Source organism: Elephantulus edwardii, unplaced genomic scaffold, assembly GCF_000299155.1.
Source record: "Elephantulus edwardii isolate Elephantulus edwardi_28Jun2011 unplaced genomic scaffold, EleEdw1.0 scaffold00014, whole genome shotgun sequence".
Taxonomy (NCBI): domain Eukaryota; kingdom Metazoa; phylum Chordata; class Mammalia; order Macroscelidea; family Macroscelididae; genus Elephantulus; species Elephantulus edwardii.
In genome coordinates, this window is record NW_006399764.1 from 16,651,015 (window position 1) to 16,673,048 (window position 22,034).

The 22,034-nt window shown below is 38.7% G+C and overlaps 1 protein-coding gene across 1 annotated transcript in view; it reads right to left on the minus strand.

Moving 5' to 3' along the window:
• CCDC171 (coiled-coil domain containing 171) overlaps positions 1 to 22,034 on the minus strand; it is a 313,076-nt gene that overhangs the window by 283,515 nt on the left and 7,527 nt on the right. Inside the window, exon 3 of the mRNA XM_006881285.1 lies at positions 3,199 to 3,373. Within this exon, the coding sequence (XP_006881347.1) occupies positions 3,199 to 3,373 (175 nt within the window). The remainder of the gene's footprint in view (positions 1 to 3,198; positions 3,374 to 22,034) is intronic.

Below are 22,034 nucleotides of genomic sequence, written 5' to 3' on the forward strand. Positions count from 1 at the left end.
GTTTAATAAATTTTAAGTTAACAAAAGCAAAACAAAAAAAAAAAGTAAAAATGAGTAATGGTATATTTACCGGCATGAGTTAGATCACAAGGAGATCAAAATGCAGCTCCTGGAGCTGCATTCATCACTTACAAAGTGACTTTTAGGGGGGAAATTAACCTCTTCAACACCAGTAAACTTTTGAAAAGCTCACTATCATTGAACCAACCTTATTCTCAATCAATCCTTCCACTGAAGACAAGGATGAGTTTGCTGGACAATGCCATGACATATTCCTAAAGAGTCTATCCAGTTCCCATCTGGAATAGAAGGACCTAGGGGCTAACTTTTGGGCAAGCTCGTGGAAAATGCTAGGGTGGCCTAGTGCTAAGAAGGTACACTGCTATTCCAAAGACATACAGTTCAAGCCCACCAGCAGCTCCTCAGAGGAAAGTAGGGCATCTCCTCCTGTGTGATTAACTGCCTCTGGAAACACACTGGAGGGTCAGCTATGGGTCAGTTCTGATTCAATGGTACACAGCAGTAGAAAATGCAAGCTGGCAAGAATGATGCCAGTATTCAACACTCACTATGCTACTTTCCAAATTTTCCCAGAATAAAAGTCCCCGTTTTTGCCGACCCTGTTACTCCTGATTTCTACTGCAAAGTGAGGGTAGTTTTATAATGATACATTCTTGGCAATAGAATCTATGGACCCAACTCCCTCCAAACAGCCTTCATCCAACAAACTGCTGGCCATTCTAAAAGGGATCACAGCAGATTGTACTGGACCAAGTAGGACAAAAATGTGAGACAAAACTCAAAAGTCACAAAAAGGAGCACACTTGCTGGCCTAAGAGAGATAGATGGGTGGAGCACCTGACACCAAGGAACTAAACCCTCACAGCTCAACTTGCAGCCAAAAAGCAGGTGTGCCTTATCAGTAATGCCAGGGAGGGACTCATTCCTTAAAACATCATACAAGATCATAAATGCAGTATTTACCCACAGAGAAACCTCAGAAGGCAGGAGAAGATAAAAGGAGGAAAAGAAATAAAAATCAGGAGAAAGAAATGGAGAGTGTGCGATTAAAATGTGGAGACAATAATTAACATTCTTACACAAATGGTGAATGAATAAAAAATAGTTTTGCAAACTTTCTCAATGCCCACTAAAAAAAAAAACTTGTCCAAATGCTCATTAATTATAAATGGAAAAGAGACTCTGAAAATTACACTAGAGTATCAAGAAGCCAAAACAAAGAGAAGAAATGGTGAAGTAAAAGAGCTGAACAGAAAATATCAAAGGGCAGCTTGAGAAAACAAAACAATGTATCATAATGGAATGTGCCGAAGCCCAGAATCAGAATATAAGAAGGGAGGAACTCAGCTGAAGGAACTGAAAAACAAATTGGAGCCTCAAGGTGCAATACTTAGAGATGCTATGGGCAATACATTGAGCTGTGGTGGCCTAGTGGCAAGAAGCTGTGCTGTAATCCTAAAGGCACATTTTTGAGGCCACCACTGCTCCACAACAGAAGGATGGGGAACCTCTTCCGGTGCAATTAACTAACTGCCTCTGAAAACCCATGAGAAGGTCTGCTATGGGTTGGTTCCAACTCCACAGTACACAATAACAACAACAACAAATAGGCAATATATTGAATAATCCAGAAAGCATCAAAAGAAACTAGAGGGAATACACGGAGTCACTCTATCAAAAAGAACTGGCCAACACTGAAATACATCAGAAAATACCATATGATCAAGAGCCAATGATAAAGAAGGGAAAAGGTCAAGCTGCACTGAAGGCACTGGCAAAAAAATATGACCCCAGAAATAGGCATGTTTCAAATGACAGGAAAAGCTCTGGACTTGCTCACCAGTCTCTATCAGCAAGTTTGGAGGACAGCTGCCTAACCAACTGACCGGAAGGGGTCCATATGTGTTCCCATTCCATTCCCAAGAGATGTGATCCAACAGTATTAACATCACATGGAAGCAAAATACTGCTAAAGATCATTCAAAAACAGCTAGAACAAAACAGGGACAATTGCCAGGAGTTCAAAATGGATTTAAAAGAGGCAGTGGCACCAGGGATATCATTGTTGATGTCAGATGAATCTGGCTGAAAGTAAAGACCACCAGAAGAATGTCCATTAATGCTTTATTGACTGCTCAAAGGCATTTGACTGTGTGGATCATAACAAATTATGGTTAATATTGAGAAAAAATGGAATCTCAGAACACTGAATGGTGCTCATTCAAAACCTATACCTAGGCCAAGAGGCAGTTTGGGGAACACAGCAAGGGAATAAATATGGTTTAAAATCAAGAAAGGTGTGTGTCAAGTTTGTACCCTTTCTCCACACCTAGTCAATTATGTATGCTGAGCAAATTATTCAAGAAGAAATTATTTGAGAACAGATCTGAGTCTTGCCCTATCCTGCACAATTACCACAATCTCCAACATCCTTAACCCACTGTCACAGTCACACTGTCGATCCATCTTGCTGAGGAGTATTTTATATATATATATATTTAAATCTTACATGATTCTGTCAATCATTCACGGTGCAACTGCTTTAAATAAAGTCATTAACAAGTTTAGAATTCTTTTTTCCATAGTTTCACACACACACACACACACACGCCTAAGGTCAAGAAATGATCACATAATTGCCATAAAAAAAATGGTAAAAGGCGGTTCAAATCCACCAGATGCTCTGCCGGGGAAGGAGGGGCGGTCTCCTCCTGTACCAGTCAGATCTGATCTGATGGTACACTCACACAAAAATAATAAAATAAAATAAAAAATTTAATTAAAAAAATGGTAAAAGAAGAGAGAAATGAGCACAAAGAGAAACACCTCCATGCCAACAGGAAGGAAGACCCAGAGTGAAGCACGTCCTGTGGACTCCAGTCTCTTCACTGAGCACTTCCTAGACCCAAGGGCCGAATGATGCCAGACAAGGAACCCAGGCCCATCAGTGCTAAAAGGAAACCAGAACCTTCTTCCTAAACTGTGAACCAACCAACAGAGAGAGAAATCTAAGCGTCCTGTAGAGCTGGCACCCTGTATTGATACGTCTAGTCTCTTAAACGGAGGGATAAAATTTCTATTTGTAAAAGCCATCTACTTGTTTTATTTCATTTTAGGCAGTTCTAGATAACAAAGCCAGGCTACCCTAAGCATGAGAAGACACAGAAATAGTCTTACCACAGAGTTGCTCGTGGACCCTATGAGCCTCAGCCAGTTTTTCTTCAGTCGCCCGTCTTCCGAGACCAGCTTCCTTCCTAGCAACAGCCAGGTCATATTCCAGACTCTGTCGCAACGCCTCTCCCTTCTCAACCTCAGCTCGCAGTTTGGCAATCTGGCTCTCATAGCCTGCCAGCTAAAAACAGATTTTATATATTTATTTTATATATATCAGGAACCAATATTAAAACATGTTTCCAATATTATGAGATCTTGTACTCAACACTTCATTTTTTTTAGAGATGTTTGTTTCCATACTATTTATGAGAAAAGCCAAGAATTTAGAAATTTTCACTCTCTGAAAAACTGGAAAGCAGTACTAGACTTATCCACCAAATGATATTCATCAAGTTTCCTGGAATAGACTTGATTATAGTAAAAAAAATCTTATATGAACGTCTTATAAAAATAAAGAAATCACAAGTTTTAGCCGGAAATGCTTTTATCTAGCGTATCATACGCGTTAGGTTGATTGTGATCAGAAAATGAGTGCTGATGGGGGTTGGGGAACTGGACCCCTCACGCACCTCTGGCGGGAGTGTGGAATGGAGCGAACACTGGGGAAAAGAGTTTGGTGGGTACTAAAAAAGCTAAACACAGAACTAATATATAACCTAGGTATATACTCAAAATATGTGAAAGCAGAGACTCAAATAGATACTTGAACACCAAAATTCACTGCTGCATTTGGCTCAAAAGCCAAAAAAATGGAAACAACCTAAGTGCCCATCAACTGATAAATGGATTTAAATGTGGGTTACATATTGTTGTTGTTATTAGGTGTCTTCAAGTTAGTTCAAAATCACAGGGACATTATTCACAATTGTTCAAAATTCCTTTCCTAACCATTGAGTTCGACTTTGCCATGGGAATAGGTGGGAATATGTGAACAGGGTGTGTTAGCCCATCCACAAAGAGACTGTCTAGTTCTGCTACTAAATTGAGCAGATTCAGCACAAGGTTTGGATATTCTCACCACTAGAGAAGAAGTTGTTGTTGTTGTTGTTATGTGCCGTCAAGTCGTTTGCGACTCATAGCGACCCTATATACAATAGCTCTAAACCCTGCTCTATCCTGTGCCAATCTCATTGCCTCTGACACACCCATCCCGATTACCCCAGTCACTGAATCAATCCACCTCAAAGAGGGTCTTCCCCTCCTGCGCTGTCCCTCCACTCTACCCAGCATGATGTCCCTCTCCAAGGACCCGTCCCTCCTTACATGTCCAAAGTATGTCAGACGAAGCCCCAGAATCCTTGCCTCCAAGGAGCAGCCTGGTTTAACCCTCTCAAGGATGAATCTGTTTGTTTTCTTGGCAGTCCATGGTACATTCAATACTCTTCTCCAGCACCACAGCTCAAAGGCATCAATTCTCCTTCTATCCTCCCTAGTCATTGCCCAACTCTCTGATGCATAACAAGTGATTGCAAAGACCATGGCCTGTATCAGGTGCACCTTAGTCTCCAGAGAGATGGAGCATATCCCGCGGGGCCAGAGATTCTTGTGCCAGCCAGACCTTTGGCAAAAGCAGATACGGCCTGGCAGAGAACCAGAGACCTGATGTGAGATGGAACCAACCTCAAGACTGCCATACCACAGAACAAGAACTAAGAGCCTTTTGCCCAAAGATTTTGAAGGACTGTGGGGAGAGCAATTAACAGGGCTAACGGCTCTGTAACACTTGCCTAAAGCTGGGACGCTAAGGTGCCTGTGAGCACATTTGAGAAGCTATCTTGACTGAGTACACTACCAACCTGAATTATTGTCTTATGACTTTCCTAACACGGTTCATTGTGGTCTGTGAGCTACTGCTACAGATTTCAGACCCAGTAAAGCAATAAGATTGGCATTGGGATGAGTAGAAACAGGTATGGGAGCAATAGAGGACATGTCTGACCTCATGGGAACTGGTTTTGTGTTGTTAATGGTGGGGACGGTTTCCCACTGTGGAGTTGGTAAAGGTCAGATCTGGCCATCCTCATGGGGCCCTTGTCCTTCTACAGTAACAGAATTAAACATCCCTGGCCCTTTGGCCTTCTCTTAAAATGATGCTCTATTTGAGTCCATGCTGGCACCCACTATGCTGACCCTATATTTTAACAAGTATGATGGGCTGCTCCAGGGACTAGCTACTTCTCAAGAACACATCCAAACAAAGCTTCAACATCGTCACTTCTAAGGAACATTCTTGTTGTACTTCTTCCAAAATAGATTTGTTCATCCTGGCAGCCCACGGTACATTCAACACTCTTCAAGAACACCATCATTCAAAAACATCAAGACTTCTGCAGTCTTCCTTGTTCACTGTACAGCTTTCCCATTCATTTGAGCCAACTGAAAATACCCAGGTTTGAGTCTTCAAAATTCCATTTTAGCTTTATTGCTTCTTTAAAACAAACAAACAAGAAAACCTTTAAAGAAATCTTTTGTAGCAGTTACCTAATGCAAAATAACATCTCTTGAGCGCTGCCTTCATAGATGCTGACTGTGGATCCAAATAAAATTTCAATCTATTCTTCTCTACATTTACTATACATTTCTTATTGGCCTACCTATAGGATTATTTTTTTTCAACACTGACAATTAATCCATACTGAAGGCTATAGCCTTGGTTCTTTATCACTCCCATTACAATATTTTTGTCTTTTTATAATTATTCCTTAAAATCATACATTCAGCTCGCTTAAGTCACCCATTCTTCTATTCACTTTAGCTTTGCTACATTTTAAAGGAAGTTTTAGAATCTTTTCTCACACTAATCTTGGTCTTTTATTTAATCTCTGTCTTTTTAATGACATTTCTTTCTTTCTTTCTTTCTTTTTTTTTTGATCTTTCTTTCTTCATGGATGATGTCCTTGATGTGATCCCACAATCTGCCTGGTATTCAGTCATTAGTATTCAATGTATTAAATCTACTTGTTAGATAAATTCAAAGTTGTATATTTTGGCTCCCAGGGACTTATTTCAAGTTTGTTCCACTTCAGTTTGAACTTAATTATAAGCAATGAATGGTCTGTTCCAATTGGCCCCAGCCTTATTTTGACTGATGATACTGAGTCTTGCCATCATGTCTTTCCATTCAGTGAAGTCCGCATGCACAGTCCCCACTGATGTTACGGAAAAAACATATTTGCAATGAATAACTCTCTGTTCTTGGAAAATTCTATTAGGTAATATCTGGCATCATTTCTAACACCAAAGTCATATATCCCAACAGCTGATCCTTCTTTTACAACTTTGGCATCTCAATCACCAGCAGTTATCAAATCATCTTCATTGCATATTTTATCAATTTTAGACTACACAAACTAATAAAAGTCTTCGATTTTTTTACTCTTTAGCATTGGTAGTATAGACATGCAATGGAATATTATTGAGGCATAAAAAAATAAAATTCTACATACATGGATGAGTCTTGAAAACACTCTATACTAAGTGAAGTCATTCAGTTACAAAAGAACAAACATTTTCTGATCTCACTTGCATAAAATATCTAGAATAGACAAAAACAGAGACTAAAATTTATTAGTGGTTATCAGGGCAGGGGAGAATAAGGAATTCAAAAGTCCACTGAAGAGGTGCTCAGTTTCTGTTTGAGTAATGAATTTTTTGTAGGTGGTTGTTATGTGCTGTTGAATCGCTTACAACAGCCCTGAAACCTGCTCTACCCTGTGCCAACCTTATTGTCTCTGAAACACTTACTCTCATTACCCCATCACTGAATCAATCTATCACATCAAAGGTTATCTTCCCTTGTGCTATCCCTCAACCCTTCCAGGCATGATGTCCTTCTCCAAGGACTGGTCCTGCCTTGCAACATGCCCAAAGTATGTCACACGAAGCCTCAGAATCCTTGCCTCCAAGGAGCACCCCAGCTTCACCCTCTCCAGGATGAGCCTGTTTGTTCTTCTGACAGATATTCTTCTCCAGCACCAAGCTCAAAGGTATCACTCTTAGTCATTGTCCAGCTCTCTTCTTCTCTCCCCTTATAAGAATAAATAGAACAAAAGACTAAATCCTTGTGTGCATCAAAAACACTTTCAAACAGTGAAAGAAAACCTACTGACTGGGAAAAATCCATTTGGCAATACCATTTCAGACAACGGTCTCATATTAAAAATTTACAGAATCCTGATGGTCCTCCACAAGAAAAAGACTGATAACACAATGACAAAATGGGCAAGAGACATGCAAAGAACATATTCGGATGGTCAACAGACACATGAAGAAATGAGCTAAGTCACTGGCAATAAGAGAGATACAAATCAAAAACACAATGAGATACCATCTCACAGGGAGCTTTGGTAGCCTAGTGGCAAGAAGCTATGCTGCAATCAAAGTTTATCAGGATAGCAAGTAATAAATTTTGGAGAGGATGTGGTGAGATAGGAAATCTTAATACATTGTTGGTGAGAGTGTACAATGGTACAACTACTCTGGAAGGCAGTTTGGCATCTCCTCAAAAAGGTGAACATAGAAATTCCATATGATCCGCCTATTCCACTGCTTATAATATACCCCAAAAGAATGAGAACTGAGGCACAAATGGAGACTTGTACATCAGTGTTCATAGCAGTGTTATTATCATTGCAAGAACATGGAAACAGCCCAAATACCCAACCACAATTGAATGGATTGAGAAATTATGGTACATTCACATGATGGAATACTACACAGCACATAGGAGCAATGATTTTGTAAATTACTACCTAACTTGGGATGGGACTGGAGAGCATTATGCTAAGTGAACTAACTAACTCAGTCCCATAAGGACAAATACTGTATAAGGCAATATTGTAGAGCACACATGAGGATCCAAGGAGGGGGCGGGGTGACAGCATAGGGGTGTGGATGGGCAGGGGTGGGGTGGGGGATAGTTAATTATAGAGTTGAACAATTTGATGGGTGGATAGAGGGGTTAGTAAAGGAAATGGGAATGATCTGGTGTGGCAAACAATGTAGACAAACTCTGTAAGTAAACCAGTACAAAATAAAAATTTTCTTTAAAAATAAAAAGATGGGGGGGGGCGGAGGGCAGGAGGATTGTATACCAATGAAGAAGTTTATCTTTTGCTTTTCAAAGAGAGGAGCGAACTGGGGGCTGGTGGTAGAGAAAAAAGTGCAACAATGAATGAATGGAAATCCAAAATCTCTGTAAATGTTCATTAAAATTAATAAAATAATTTTTAAAAAAAGATAATAAACAGAGCAGATGTCTTGCCAAAAGACAAGACAGATATGTCTTGGAGAAGGTGCAGTCAGAGTGTTCCTTATAGGCAAAGATGATAAAGCTTCATCTCACATACTTTAGGCATGTTGCTAGGAGAGGCTATTCCTTGGAGAGGGGCACCATGAATGGAAAGGTGAGGGGTCAGCGAAAGAAGACCCTCAACCAGATGGACTGACAAAGAGATGGCAGCAATGGGCTCAAGTGTGTCAGAGACCATGAGAATGACACAGGACAGGACAGGGTTTAGATGTGTTGTTCACAGGGCCGCTATGAGTCGTACTCAACTTGACAGCACCTAACAATGACAGTCACATAAGAATAAACATTTTTATCTCCTTCTTCCCACCCCTCCCCTGCAGATGTAGCCATTTTCAGGGCCCTTAATGATCTCATTTATCCTTAAGCCTCATAACATGGCTTTAATAGTGACAGCTTTAAAAATATTTCTGCAGAAACACACACATCTAAGCAGAGTAAATAGCTGGCTTAAGAATAAACATTTTTAACATTTGGGGATCCCCTGATATACTTGTCATTCCGTGTTATATAAAATACATTTCCCAAGTTTCCTTGAAAACTAGCTACATAGTAAGTTTGGACAACGCAAAGATTTGTAAAGTACTCGAGGAAGGGAATGAAAAGAAGCCAGGGTGCATCGACCTCAAGCATCTGTTTTCTCTGTGGCTGCAAATTATTTGGGCTAGTCCTGACTTGCAGGCCTCTGGCTCTTTCCAAAAGGTTCTTATCAAGCCAATCACCAACCTTAGACGTGGAAGCGTCTTCCTAACGTTATTATTCTGTGAGATGCTTGTAGTTACGTGTCATAGACTGGATTTTAACTCAAAGCAATTATTTATGACAAAGTTGTTGAGTTTTTAAATTATTACTTTAAATTGTGGTTTAAGTAATGGTTACAAAGATGATTGCTTTTTCATTCAACCATTCATACACATTCTATTTTATAATGTTAATGATGATTCCCACAGTGTGATGGTATTTTCCTCACTTCCTCCCATAAGGTTTTATGAGGGGTACAGATCACCAAGTCTTTCTCCCCATGAAGTGCAGGGTGAGTTCCAAGTGGCAGCTTTTGGATTAGCATTGAAGCACCTATTAAGCTACCAGGGTAGCTTCTGAGTTGCCTTAAACATACCCTGTTTGTCTATTCTGCTCTTTACCTCTAAAATCCAGTGTCACCAAGCAAAATCCAACTCCCAGGATTCTGTGAGAACAGAGAAGAATCGCTTCATAGATCTCCAAAGCTATAATCTTTCTGGAAGTACAGTGTCACGTCATTCTCCTCCAGAAGTGCTGGGTTCGAACCACCACCAACCTCTCAGTTAGTGGCCAACTGCTGAACCTCTGTAGCACCAAGGCTCTTTTTAGTGCTTCTCGTGCCTAGACAACCATTTCTCTCTATAAATGCGCTCTGCCCAAAGATCTAGAGTATTTTCTCATTTACTTATCGTATACTCATGTTTCTGGAATCAAAAATTGTCTCAGTGTTTACTTCAGATATTAGGAGACCAACTTATATGAGCCTGAACACAGTGAAGACTTCTTTGCAGGAACAGATGAGCTTTCAGTGACTTGTGGCATATAACATACATTTTATATTATTACTATTTGTCATGTGCAATTGTTTAGCAGGAAGTAACAGTGGAAGCAAGTCACTGGGAAATGAAGAAATTGTTACACTGACCACTGTGTTGTATTTCTTACCATACAGCGTGTAGGGCAGGAAAGCTACATCTAACTATGCCAGAGATTTTACAAAAACAAAATGTTAAATCAGGAATTTAGAATCTCAGTCAAGAGAATAGAAAACCTGAGAGGTGCAACAGCAGCCTTAAAAGAAGCTCATGTTCCTTGTAGCCCCAGGGTAGACAAGGCTGGGGCCAGGATCCAGAATTTAATTACAAGGAATGCACAATTAGAATACAAATTGAATGAAGAGCCTCATCATGCTTCTAAAGTTAAGATGCTATCAGGCATTAGGCAGGCAGGGAGAACAAGGGATGAGGGCTTTTGGATTTAGACAAACCTGAAACTTGGAACCTTTAAATGCTCCTTGAACATCCTCTACTAATGAAACCAGCCTCTCCCCTTGGTTTGAATTAACTAGACTTCCTAAAGTAGTAAGCAACTATATACCTGAGGCAGCTGCCTTGCAAGTGGGCTTGCATGGCCCATCTCTATCATTCTTTGCCTCTGCTGACAGACCCAGATCTCAGTAAACTACTTGAAGAGAAATGCAGTGTGCTTAGGACAAAACAGCTTACATAGAAAACTACTTGCTAACAGTGTGTTAGTAGGAACCTGGAGAGGTATAGGGTTGATGTGACCTTAATAAGCTCATTGCAAACGTTTGCTTACAGTGACTCTGGGTAACAAAATGGAAGTGCTAGAAAACGAATTAAAAGACAGGCAGGACAAAGTTTTCAGCACCCTGAAAGGAAGCCCCAGATGTCTGCTTCCAGAAAGACTGCAGTCTACAGAAAGAAGAGCTGTTTAACACTGAACTGATTCTGAAATCCTAAGGCCTACTGCAAATTCACAGAAACCTCCGTGCTGTCAATTCTGAGTTTCACTCACCTGCTCAGGAAGCTCCTTTATTATGCACACAGAGCACGGACATCTTAAAAGCACAGTAGCCCTTAAAAAACAAAGCCTGTGGTCTGCTTCATTTACACTTCTACACCCTATCAACCTGGCTTGATCTGATTCTGTATCTCTGTAGTGTCAGGAGTAGACAGAGTCACTGTACCAAAAAGAATTGGCTGAGACAGAAGAGTTTCAAGAAACAACATGTGATCAAGAGGCACTGGTGATAAAGGAGGAAGTTCAGGCTGAAGGACTTGGCAAAAAATAAAGCCCCAGGAATTGATGAAATATCAATTGTCATATTTCAACAAACAAATGCTGCCCTTGATGTGTTCATCAGTTGTGCCAAGAAATCTAGAGGAACTAACTGGCCAAGTAACTGGAAGGGACCCATCTTTATTCCCATTCAAAAAAAACCAAAAGTGTGACCTGAAAAGAGTGTGGAAATTATCGAACAATATCACCTAATATCACATGCTAGCAAAATTCTTCAGAAAATTATCCAGAAACTACTAGAAATACAAGCTGGATTTAGAAGAGGTCATGGCACAACAGACATTATTGTCAATGTCAGATGGATATTGGCAGAAAGCAAAGAGTATCAGAAGAATGTCTATCTGTGTTTCATTGACTATGCAAAGGTATTTGACTGTGTGGATCACAACACACTGTGGCTAACATTGAGGGAAATGGGAATCCCAGAAACTTGATTGTGTTTATGTGAAACCTATACTTGGACCAGGAAGCAGTCCTCAGGACAGAGCAAGGAAACACTGCATGTTTCAAAATCAGGAAAGGTGTGTGTCAGGGATGCATCCTGTCTCCGTGCCTTTTCAATCTATATGCAGAACAGATCATTCAGGAAGGTGGGCTTTATGAGGAGGAATGTGGCATCAGGATTAGAGGAAAACTAATCAACAACCTATGCTATGCATATTACACAACCTTGCTTGCTAAGTGAAGAGGACCTGAAGCGCTTGCTGCAGAAGGTCAAGGAGTGTAGTCTTCAATATGGATTAAAACTACACATCAAGAAGACAAAGATTCTCACCACTGACCAATTGGCAGCACCATAATAGCTGGAGAAGAGACTGAGGTTGTTAACAATTACAGCTTACTCTCTTAACACTTAATTAATTACACTCTTAACACCAGCATTCAGGAAATAAAAGGATGAATTGCATTGGGAAAAATCTGCTGTAATGGACCTCTCCAGAGTGCTGAAAAGAAACAATGACAGTCTAGAGAGACTAAGGTACACCCAATCCAGGTCTTCCCAATTACTTGCTATGCATCAGAGAACTGAACAATGACTAAGGATGACAGAAGAAGAATCAATGCCTTCGAGCTGTGGTGCTGGAATAGTCTTGAATGGACCTCCAAGAAAAGAAATAAGTCTGTCCTGGAGAGAAAACAAGTTTCTCCTTGGAGGCTAAGATTTTGAAGCTACAGTTCACTTACTTAGGGAACATGGCCAGGGAGGGACTGATCTTGGAAAAGAACATCACGCTCGGTGGGGTGGAGGGACAGTGCAGGAGAGGAAGACCCCAGATGAGATGGACTGATACAGTATCTGGGGTAGTGGGGGTTGGAGTGTTGGAATTAGTGAGACTGGCTCAGGACAGTGCAGGCTTCAGAGCTACTGTACACAAGGTCACTCTGGGTCATAGGCGGCTTGATGGCACATAACAACAACAACCACTGCTTTAGTCTCCATTGGGGTTATGGTCTCTAACGACTTTAACTGTGAACACCTGGTCTTGCAAATCATCAACAGCTACGGGACCAACATAAGAGAGAGCTTTCCACACAGTGGGTACAAAAAAAACAGTGGCGGAAAGAGAGTGAAGAGGCTGTGGCCCTGTTCTGAAGAGACTGGAGAGATTCTGAAGAGACTGTGGAAAGGTGTAACCAGAGGAAACCTGGAGATAGAGCTATAGTAAGGGTTTGCTTGCTGGATGACTGGAGGAAAAGCTGACTTGTAACTGCTCTGAGATAAAGTTTGCTGGATGATTGAGGAAACTAGAGGTGTATGTACTGCTGAAATGAACCTGAACTTTGATGAATAGAAGAACTGTGCTTTGTTACTCAGGCTTTGAACTGCTGAAATAAACTTGAACTTGCATTGTGTGCTATGCTTTGTCTACCCCACTCCCCAGTCTATATCCCTAATAAACCCCACAAATAGAAGTAAAGCCTGTGAATCAAGTTGCAACAAACAGCAGACCCAATGATTGGTAGAAACTGGAAAAGGAGCATATGAGGTGGCATATGTGATCATGTAGCTACTTGTTTAGTATTAAGGATGCTACTGATGGGGATAGTGCCCCTTTATGAAGTGGGCAGAAGTCAGGCCCAGCCACTCCCACATTGTATCTGCTCATTTTATTATCATCTCCTTTGTAACACAGTGCATTTCTCCTTCCTATCTTGTATGAATATCCTAGTATCTAAGATGAGGCTACTATTCATATCAAAAGGGCTCTTGTCTAAGAAGCCAGAAAACCACATGTATGTGCGTCTTCTTCTTTATCTCTGCGGTGTAAATAGCCCTTTCTTACATAACTTGTATAAAATCTTTCACCAAATATAAACTGCAGGAGTTTGGGGTTTAGCTACCCTGCTGGCTGTATGACTCTCCCACTCTTTTTGCTATCTACCTTTTTCCTTTTCTGCAGCATGCTGGAATAAACTATCTTTTTTTGACTTTTATTAACTAGAGGGGTAACAGAGGGGTTTTTTGGTCTTCTACAAGTAACAATATATGTTTGTTTGAATAAACTCTAAATAATAGCAACAGGAGTAAAGTAGTCATCACAGCATTTTGGTTTTTAGGCATTTGTGATGATTATTATTTAGTCACGGTATATCCAGAAAATAGCTATCTGGGCAGCTTTCTAAAGCAGCACCATCTAATGAAAATAGAACACAAATCTTGTACATAATTTTATATTTTTCAGCAATAATAGGAATCTTTTTACTTGGCTCTACCATCAATGTGTACATGGAAGTAGCAGTCAAGAACCAAATGATGCACTGCACTTGGAAATCTGATGTAAAAAAACTATTTCATGTGTCCAAAAGTAAAGATACTGTCTTTTTTTTTTACATTACTCTGACTTATTTACAAAGTTTAAATACATTGTTTTTCACAAAAGATCCTTCCCATATCCTTCACCCCATCCACTCATCAAATTGTGCAACCCTATTGATTAACACTCTATTCTTCCATCCTCACCCCTCTATTCCCGCCCTCCCTCCCTCTTGGATCCTCATACTAATTCTACAATAATCGTTTTATACGGTATTTGTCCTTGTGGAACTGAATTAGTTCACTCAGAATAATGCTTTTTTTTTTTTTTTTATGGGCCCTAGGCATGAAACCGCTTTGGCCACAAATGCAGGCATCAAGCTAGGATGAACAAAGGACTCAGACTGCTCTGTCCCTGATTGATATAAGAGCACCACCATTGGTCAATTAATGCTCTATGTCCCTCCCAAATTAGGTAGTAATTTACAAAATCATTGCTCCTGTGTGTTGCATAGTATTCCAGTTTTCCCATCTTCTTGAAGAATGATGACAGGATCTGGAACAGAATTGCTCAATCCACTTGTTTGTGGTTTTCCCATATTGTTGAGACAGTGAACACCGGTGTAAAAGTTTCCCTTTGAGCCTCACTTTCATTTTTCCTTCTCATTTTCTTGGGCTATATTCCAAGCAATGGAATAGATGGATCATATAGAATTTCTATGTTCAGCATTTTTAAGAAGTGCCAAACTGCCTTCCAGAGTGGTTATACCATTGTACAATACCACAATGTAAAAGAGTTCCTATCTCACCACATCCTCTCCAACATTTGTTACTTGCTGTCCTGTTAAATGTTGTCACTGTTACCGGAGTAAGATGGTGTGGTTTTGATGTGCATCTCTCTTATTGCCAGTAATTTGGAGCATTTCTTAATATGTCTGTTGGCCATTTGAATCCTCTGTGAAAAGTCTTCCCATGTCTTTTGCCCATTTTGTAATTGGGTTATCAGACTTTTTTCTTGTGGAGGCCCAGAAGTATTCTATAAACTTTCGTTATGAGACTCTTGTCTGAGATGGTATTGTCAAATGTTTGGTCCCAGTCAGTAGGTTTTCTTTTCACCCTGTTGGAAAAAGCTTTTAATGAGCACAAATTTAATCTTTAGAAGGTCCCATTCATCAATTTTATCCTCTACAGATTGTACATTTCTGGCTGTATTTGGCAGTCTCTTTATACTGTAGACTAGGGCTTCTAAGCTTGATCCCAGTTAGTCTCTTATGAACTTTATGGTTTGGGGCTTTACTTCCAAGTCTCTTATCCACCTTGAGGTGATTTTTGTGTATGGTGTGAAATGTGGATCCTGTTTCAACTTTCTGCAGGTAGTAGTCCAATTTTGCCAGCACCATTTGTTGAAGAGGTTGTCATTTCCTCATTTGATAAGTTTTATTTCCTTGTCGAATTATCAGCTGACCACAGTTAGCTGGGTCTATTTCTGGTTTATCAATTCTGTTCCACTGATCTATGTCCCTGTCATTGTACCAGTACCATGTTTGGTTGTTTTTGTTATTACCACTGTGTAATAGGTCTTAAGGTCAGGGAGTGCTACACCTTCCACTTCATTTTTGTTTCTCAGAAGTGTTTTGTTTATTTGTGGTCTCTTGCTTCTCCAAATAAACTTGAAAATTTCCCTTCTGATCTCCTTGAAAAATTTAATTTGATATCTATATTGGGATTGCATTGAATATGTAGATTGCTTTTGGTAGGACTGGCATTTTCACAATATTGAGTCTTCATATCCATGAACAGGGCACATTTTTCTATTTCTTTAGGTCTTTTATTGTGTCTTGCAGAAATGTTCTGTAGTTTTCTTTGTATAGGTCTTTCACATCTCTAGTTAGGTTCACTCCCAACTATCTCAATTTGTGATTGTCTATTGTAAATGGTATTGCTTTCTTGGTTTCCTTCTCTGAGTTCTCTTTGTAAAGGAATCCTTCTGGTTTTTTTAATATTGATCTTATATCCTGTCGCTCTACTAAACTGGTCTACTAGCTCAGCAGTTTTTCTGTTGAGTTTTTGGGTTTTTTATGTATATTATCATATCATCTGCATATAGTGGTATTTTAACTATCTCTTTGCCTATCTGGATGTCTTTTATTTCCTTCTCTTGTTGTATTGCCCTAGCAAGCACTTCCAATACTGAAAAAAAGTAGTGACAGTGAACATCCTAGTCTAGTCTCTGTTCACAAGGAAAATGTTTTTAGTCTTTTGCCATTGAGAATGGTATTTGCTCTCGGTTTTGCACTGTGTTGAGGAAATTCCCTTCTATTCCAATAGAATAGAGTATCTTAATTGAACCATCCTTGCATACCTGTTAGGAATCTGACTTGGTCATGGTGAATTACTTTTTTGATGTGCTTTTGGATTCTACTGGCTAGGATCTTGTTAAGGACTTTTTGCATCTATATTCATCAGAAATATTGGTCTATAGTTTTCTTTCTTGGTTATATCTTTGCTTAGTTTTGGTATTAGGGTCTTTGCTGAGTGTCTTATTCAGGAAATGGCATTGGATTTTGTCAAATGTCTTTTCTGCATCAACTGCTAAGATCATATGGTCCTTGATATTTACTTTGTTAATACAATGAATTACATTGTTTTTCTTATGGTGAACCATTCTTGCATACCTGTTATGAATCCAACTTGGTCATGGTAAATTACTGTTTTGATGTGCTTTTGGATTCTATTGGCTATGATCTTGTTAAGGATTTTTTGCATCTATATTCATTAGAAATATTGGTCTATAGTTTTCTTTCTTGGTAATATCTTTGCCTGGTTTTGGTATTAGGGTTATGCTTGCATCATAGAATGACTCTGGGAGTGTTCTTTCTTTTTCAATTTTTTGAAACAGTTTAAGTAGAATTGGTGATAGATCCTCTCTGAATGTTTGGTTGTATTCAGCTGTGAAGCCATCTGGTCCAGGACTTTTCTTATGGGAAAGTCTTTTTATGTCCTTTTCAATTTCTAATTTTGTGATGGGTCTGTTTAAATGTTCTATATCTGCCCTTGTCAATCTGGGCAGGGCATGAGTTTCAAGGAACTTGTCCATTTCCTCTAGGTTTTCAAATTTATCAGAATATAGCTTTTCATAGTATTCTGATATTATATATTTAATTTCCTCTGTTTCTGTGTCTTCTTTTTTTTTCCCTTTTGTTAAGTTTGCCAGTGGTTTGTCAATTTTATTGACTCTTTCAAAGAACAAGCTCCTGGTCTTATTGATGGTTTCAATTGTTTTTCTGTTTTCTATCTCATTAACTTCAGCTCTTGTTCTGATAATTTCTTTTCTTCTAAAGGCTGTAGGATTAGATTGTTTCTCTTTTTCTGGATGATGAAGGTGTTGAGTTAGATCATTGATTTTCTTTCTTCCTTTTTTATATGTGTACCTATTGCTATGAACTTCTCCATGAAGACTGCCTTAGCTGTATCCCAGAGGTTTTGGTATGTTGTATTTTCATTTTCATTTGTTTCAAGGAACTTTTTAATGTCATTCTTTATTTCTCTTATAACCCAATCATGTTCTAGCAGAGAGTTATTTAGCTTCCAGATGGATAATTTTGTAAGCTTTATGCTCCTGTGGTTAATTTTTTTGTTTTAGGACACTGTGATCTGAGAAGATATTTTGTATTAATTCAATGTTCTTTTAATTTGCTGAGGCTTGCTTTGTGTCCTAATGTGTGATCGATTTCTGAAGAACATATCATGTGAAATAGAGAAGATAGTGAATTGAGTTTTATTTTTGTATCATTCCCTGAATACATCCACTAGGTTGAGTTGGCTGATTGTTCAGGTCTTCTGCACCTTTGTTGAGTTTCTTTTCGACTGACCTATCCTTTGGTGATAGTGGTGTGCTGAAATCTCCTACCACTATTGCGATGTTGTCTATTTTTTTTTCTTCAATCCTGTTAACTGTTGTTTTATGTATTTTGTAGGTCTATTATTTGATGCATAAATGTTGACCAAGGTTATATCTTCTTGATCTATTGTGCTTTTAATCAGTATGTAATGTCCTTCCTTATCTTTTATCATGGTTTTCATTCTGAAATCTATTTTATCATAAATTAAAAATGCTAGCCCTGCTTGTCTGAAGTTGTCATTTGCTTGGTATATTTTTTTTCCCCCAGCCTTTGATTTTGAGCCTATCTTTTTCTTCTTTTTTTAGATGTGTCTCTTTTAGGCAACATATTGGTGGGCTTTTTTTTTTTATCCATTCTGCTACTACTCTTTTCCCTTTAATTGGTGCATTTAGTCCATTCACGTTAAGTGTGATTATTGTCCGACCAGGTTTTACTTTTGCCATTTTGCCATGCTTCTTTTTCAGTTGTTTCGGGTCACTATGGTGCATACACTTTCCTTTGACATCTCCGTGTGAAGGACTTCTTTTAAAATTTCTTGTAATTTTGGTCTTGTTTTCATATATTCCTTTAGTTCCTTCTATTCTGCAAAGGATCTAATTTCTCCTTCATATTTGATGAAGAGCTTCACTGGGTACAGGATCCTTGGCTGGCAATTGTTTTCTTTCAACTTTCTGTATATGCCATTCTATCGTCTTCTAACCTGCATGGTTTCTGCTGAGAAATCAAAACTTAATCTAATTGTTTCCCCTTTGTAGGTGACTCTTTGTTTTTCTCATGCTGTTTTTAGAATTCTAGCTTTATCTTTTAATTTGGAGAATTTGACTATGATATGTCTTGATGTTTTTCTTTTTGGGTCTAGTCTATTTGGTGTCTGCTGTGCTTCTAGAATGTGGATTTCCCCATTCTTCAAATACCTGGAAAGTTTAATTCTAGCACTTCTTCCACTTTTTTCTCAGTGATTTCTCTGTCACTTCCTTGTTCTGAAATTCCAATCATACGTATGTTATTCCATTTGATATCATCCCACATGATTGTAATGTTTTCTTCATTTTCTTTATGACTCATCTCTGATTTTTCTTCAAGTATGTTTTCAAACTCACTGACTCTGTTCCATCTCTTCAGTTCTACTTTTTTTGTGCTACCACTGTGTTGGACACTTCTGCCATTTTGGTCTTAATATTGTGGATTGCATTTTCATGCTTTTCTGTTATATCTAGTACTGTGTTGGCTACATCCTCTTTGTCTTGTGATGATTTTTTAAGTTCTTATACCTCTTTATCAACTTTTTCTTCCATCTTTTGCATTTTCTTCCATAGCTGTTCAAGTTGCTCCTCATCAATATTTCTTCTAGACTGTTGTTTCTGGAGTTTTTGTTTTCTTAATTGTTTCTTCCATCATTTGCATCTTCTTCTTCAGCTGTTCAAATAACTCCACATGAATATATTTTTTTCTGGCTCTCTATATCTGGGGTATTCATTGGGTCTGTTTTTTTTTAGGAGATGGGTTATTTTGGGGTTTTTTTTCATGACAACTGAGGCAGACTGATGCTTTCTTGACATTACGTGAGTCTTTTCTTAGTAGATGTTAAGTTGTTGTAACTATATAGTGACCAAGAGTATGGCAGTGTCTTGTAAAGGACGTGCATATTTGTGTTTTCTTCTTGATTCGGCCAAAGGTCAAACAGCAGTGATCCCCACAAAGTACTTGAATGGAAAACCAGGAAGCCTTGTTTTTTCCTTCAAGAACTAGCTCTGCCCCCTCACTCGAGCTCCAGCTGTTCCACTCTTTCTGCTTGAGCTCAAGGGGTCTCACATGGTCCAGCCAAACAGCAGTGATCACCACAAACTACCTGAACTGGAAAACCAGGAAAACTTGGTTTTCCCTTCAAGAACTGGCTCTGCTGTCTCATTCAAATTCCAGCTGTCCTGCTTACTCTGGGACAGGTCACTCTCAGGCCAAGACAGTACCTTTAAGACTAAGGTGCACCTGACCCAATGCATGAACTTTGCTATTGTTGCTGGGGTGAGATGATAGCTCATAAAATTTTTTTATAATCATTTCATCTCTCTTTCCCTTACTTTGTGAATGGCATTTACATATATATGTATGTATGTGTGTATATATATATTTAAAGACTATATAGATAAAAAATTAATATTATCTAAATAAATAGTTAAGGCACTAAAAATTCTTATTAACACATATTTGGGGTTGAACTTATAATTGCCTATTTTGAGAAAACTGTTTCTCTTTCCTGAGATAATTTCCTATCTATTTAAGATGAACATATTTCAAAACATTTTGATGAAATAAAAGATAATGTGTTCTTCTAAGAGAAATCTAATCACAGTTGCAAATACAAGTGAAAGAATATATTTAATAGATGAATGATCATCATGACACTAGTACTGTCATGCGAAATGAACAGTTGGATTTTTAAAGTGAGTTTTCAAGTTTATGAACAATTACCATGCATTTATCTTCAGCATATATTATTATAATTAAAGTATGAGTAATTACTTCCATTAGAATCAAAACATTACCTTGAGTATCACTAGAAATATAAATAAAACTGCCACATATTCCTTTCTTGTTATTTTAACCAGCAACACAATTGTTGCTCATGTAACCTGAAAAAATTCACTTTGTCATACATTTATTCAATGCAGAGCCACTAAACGCCTACCATATGTCAATAAAGGAGCCTCAGTAGTATGTGTGCACAGTGTTGCTCTGCTAACCAAAAGATCAATGGTTCAATGCTACCAGATGCTCCATAGGAGAGAGATGGGCAGCCACCTCCCATGAAGACTTTCAGCCCTGGAAACCCATTGGAGGGCCACTATGAGTCAGAACTGAGTTGACAGGAGCAGAGGTTTGGGATTTACATGCCAATAACCAACATGAGAGAATCTGAGACAAACCAAACGCAGCCACTGCTCTCTGTCTCAGAAAGCTTAGCCTAAAGAGTAGGTAAGCATGACCAAGTATTTGGGTTCCAAAACTGCCGTTTGCTACAAAATGTCATGGGATATCAACAAAAGGAATATTGGGATTCATACTAAAAGACTTTAATCAAAGTTGTCAAAAAGGTAGCATCAGAACTTAGCAAAAGAAAGAACACACATCGCTTATGCCTAAATCTCAGCACCTTACAGCCACTGTGACATTATACTAGTACTTTACACACTGATTTCACCCATCATCCAAACTACCACTGAGGTCATCATTTCAGAATAAGCCAGTGACCACCAGGATAAATAACTAGTGCAAGGAAGGGCCAGAAATCGAGTTCACATTCATTCTAGTCCACCACGCTGTCCAGGCTAAGCTTAACATTTCAGCACAGAAAATAGAAAAAGAATATAAATCAAAGAGAGATGGACATATATAAATAGTGAATTATCTTAGAGAAGAGACAATTGCTGTAACTTAAAATATATGTGTACATATAGAGATACTTACATACACACATAAAGAAAAATATGTATCAGAATGTTGTTGTTGTTTTTGTTAAGTGCTGTTGAGTCACAGGCGACTCATAGCGACCCTATGAAGGAGAGTCCTTGATGCCTGGGTGCCTTTCATCCTCTCTCCAGGCTCATAGGGTTTCCGGAGGCAAGCTATTATGGAAGTGGATGCCACTCCTTCTTCCACGCTTGTTTAATTGGGGAGCTCCACCCCACTCTCAGTCCGCACTGGGTAACCAACCATTAACGCATTTGACACATCTGTGTCAGAATAAAAAGGGAAAATGAAGATAATGTATGAATTGTGCCATGATTTAAAAATTCCACACTCAAATTGGGTATTTTAAAAAGAGATTTTTTTCATGACTGAGGCCACAAAGGAATTTATGTCGTTATTATAAAAATGTGTCCTTTATCAATCCTTCAGTCATCAAATACCTGAAGCAATTAATATTTGTCACCAACATGGACCCTTAATTAAATTATTTATGAGGCAACATGTAAATAAACATAATGACTCATTAAATTTCTACTTTATTATTCCTATATATTGCATTGGG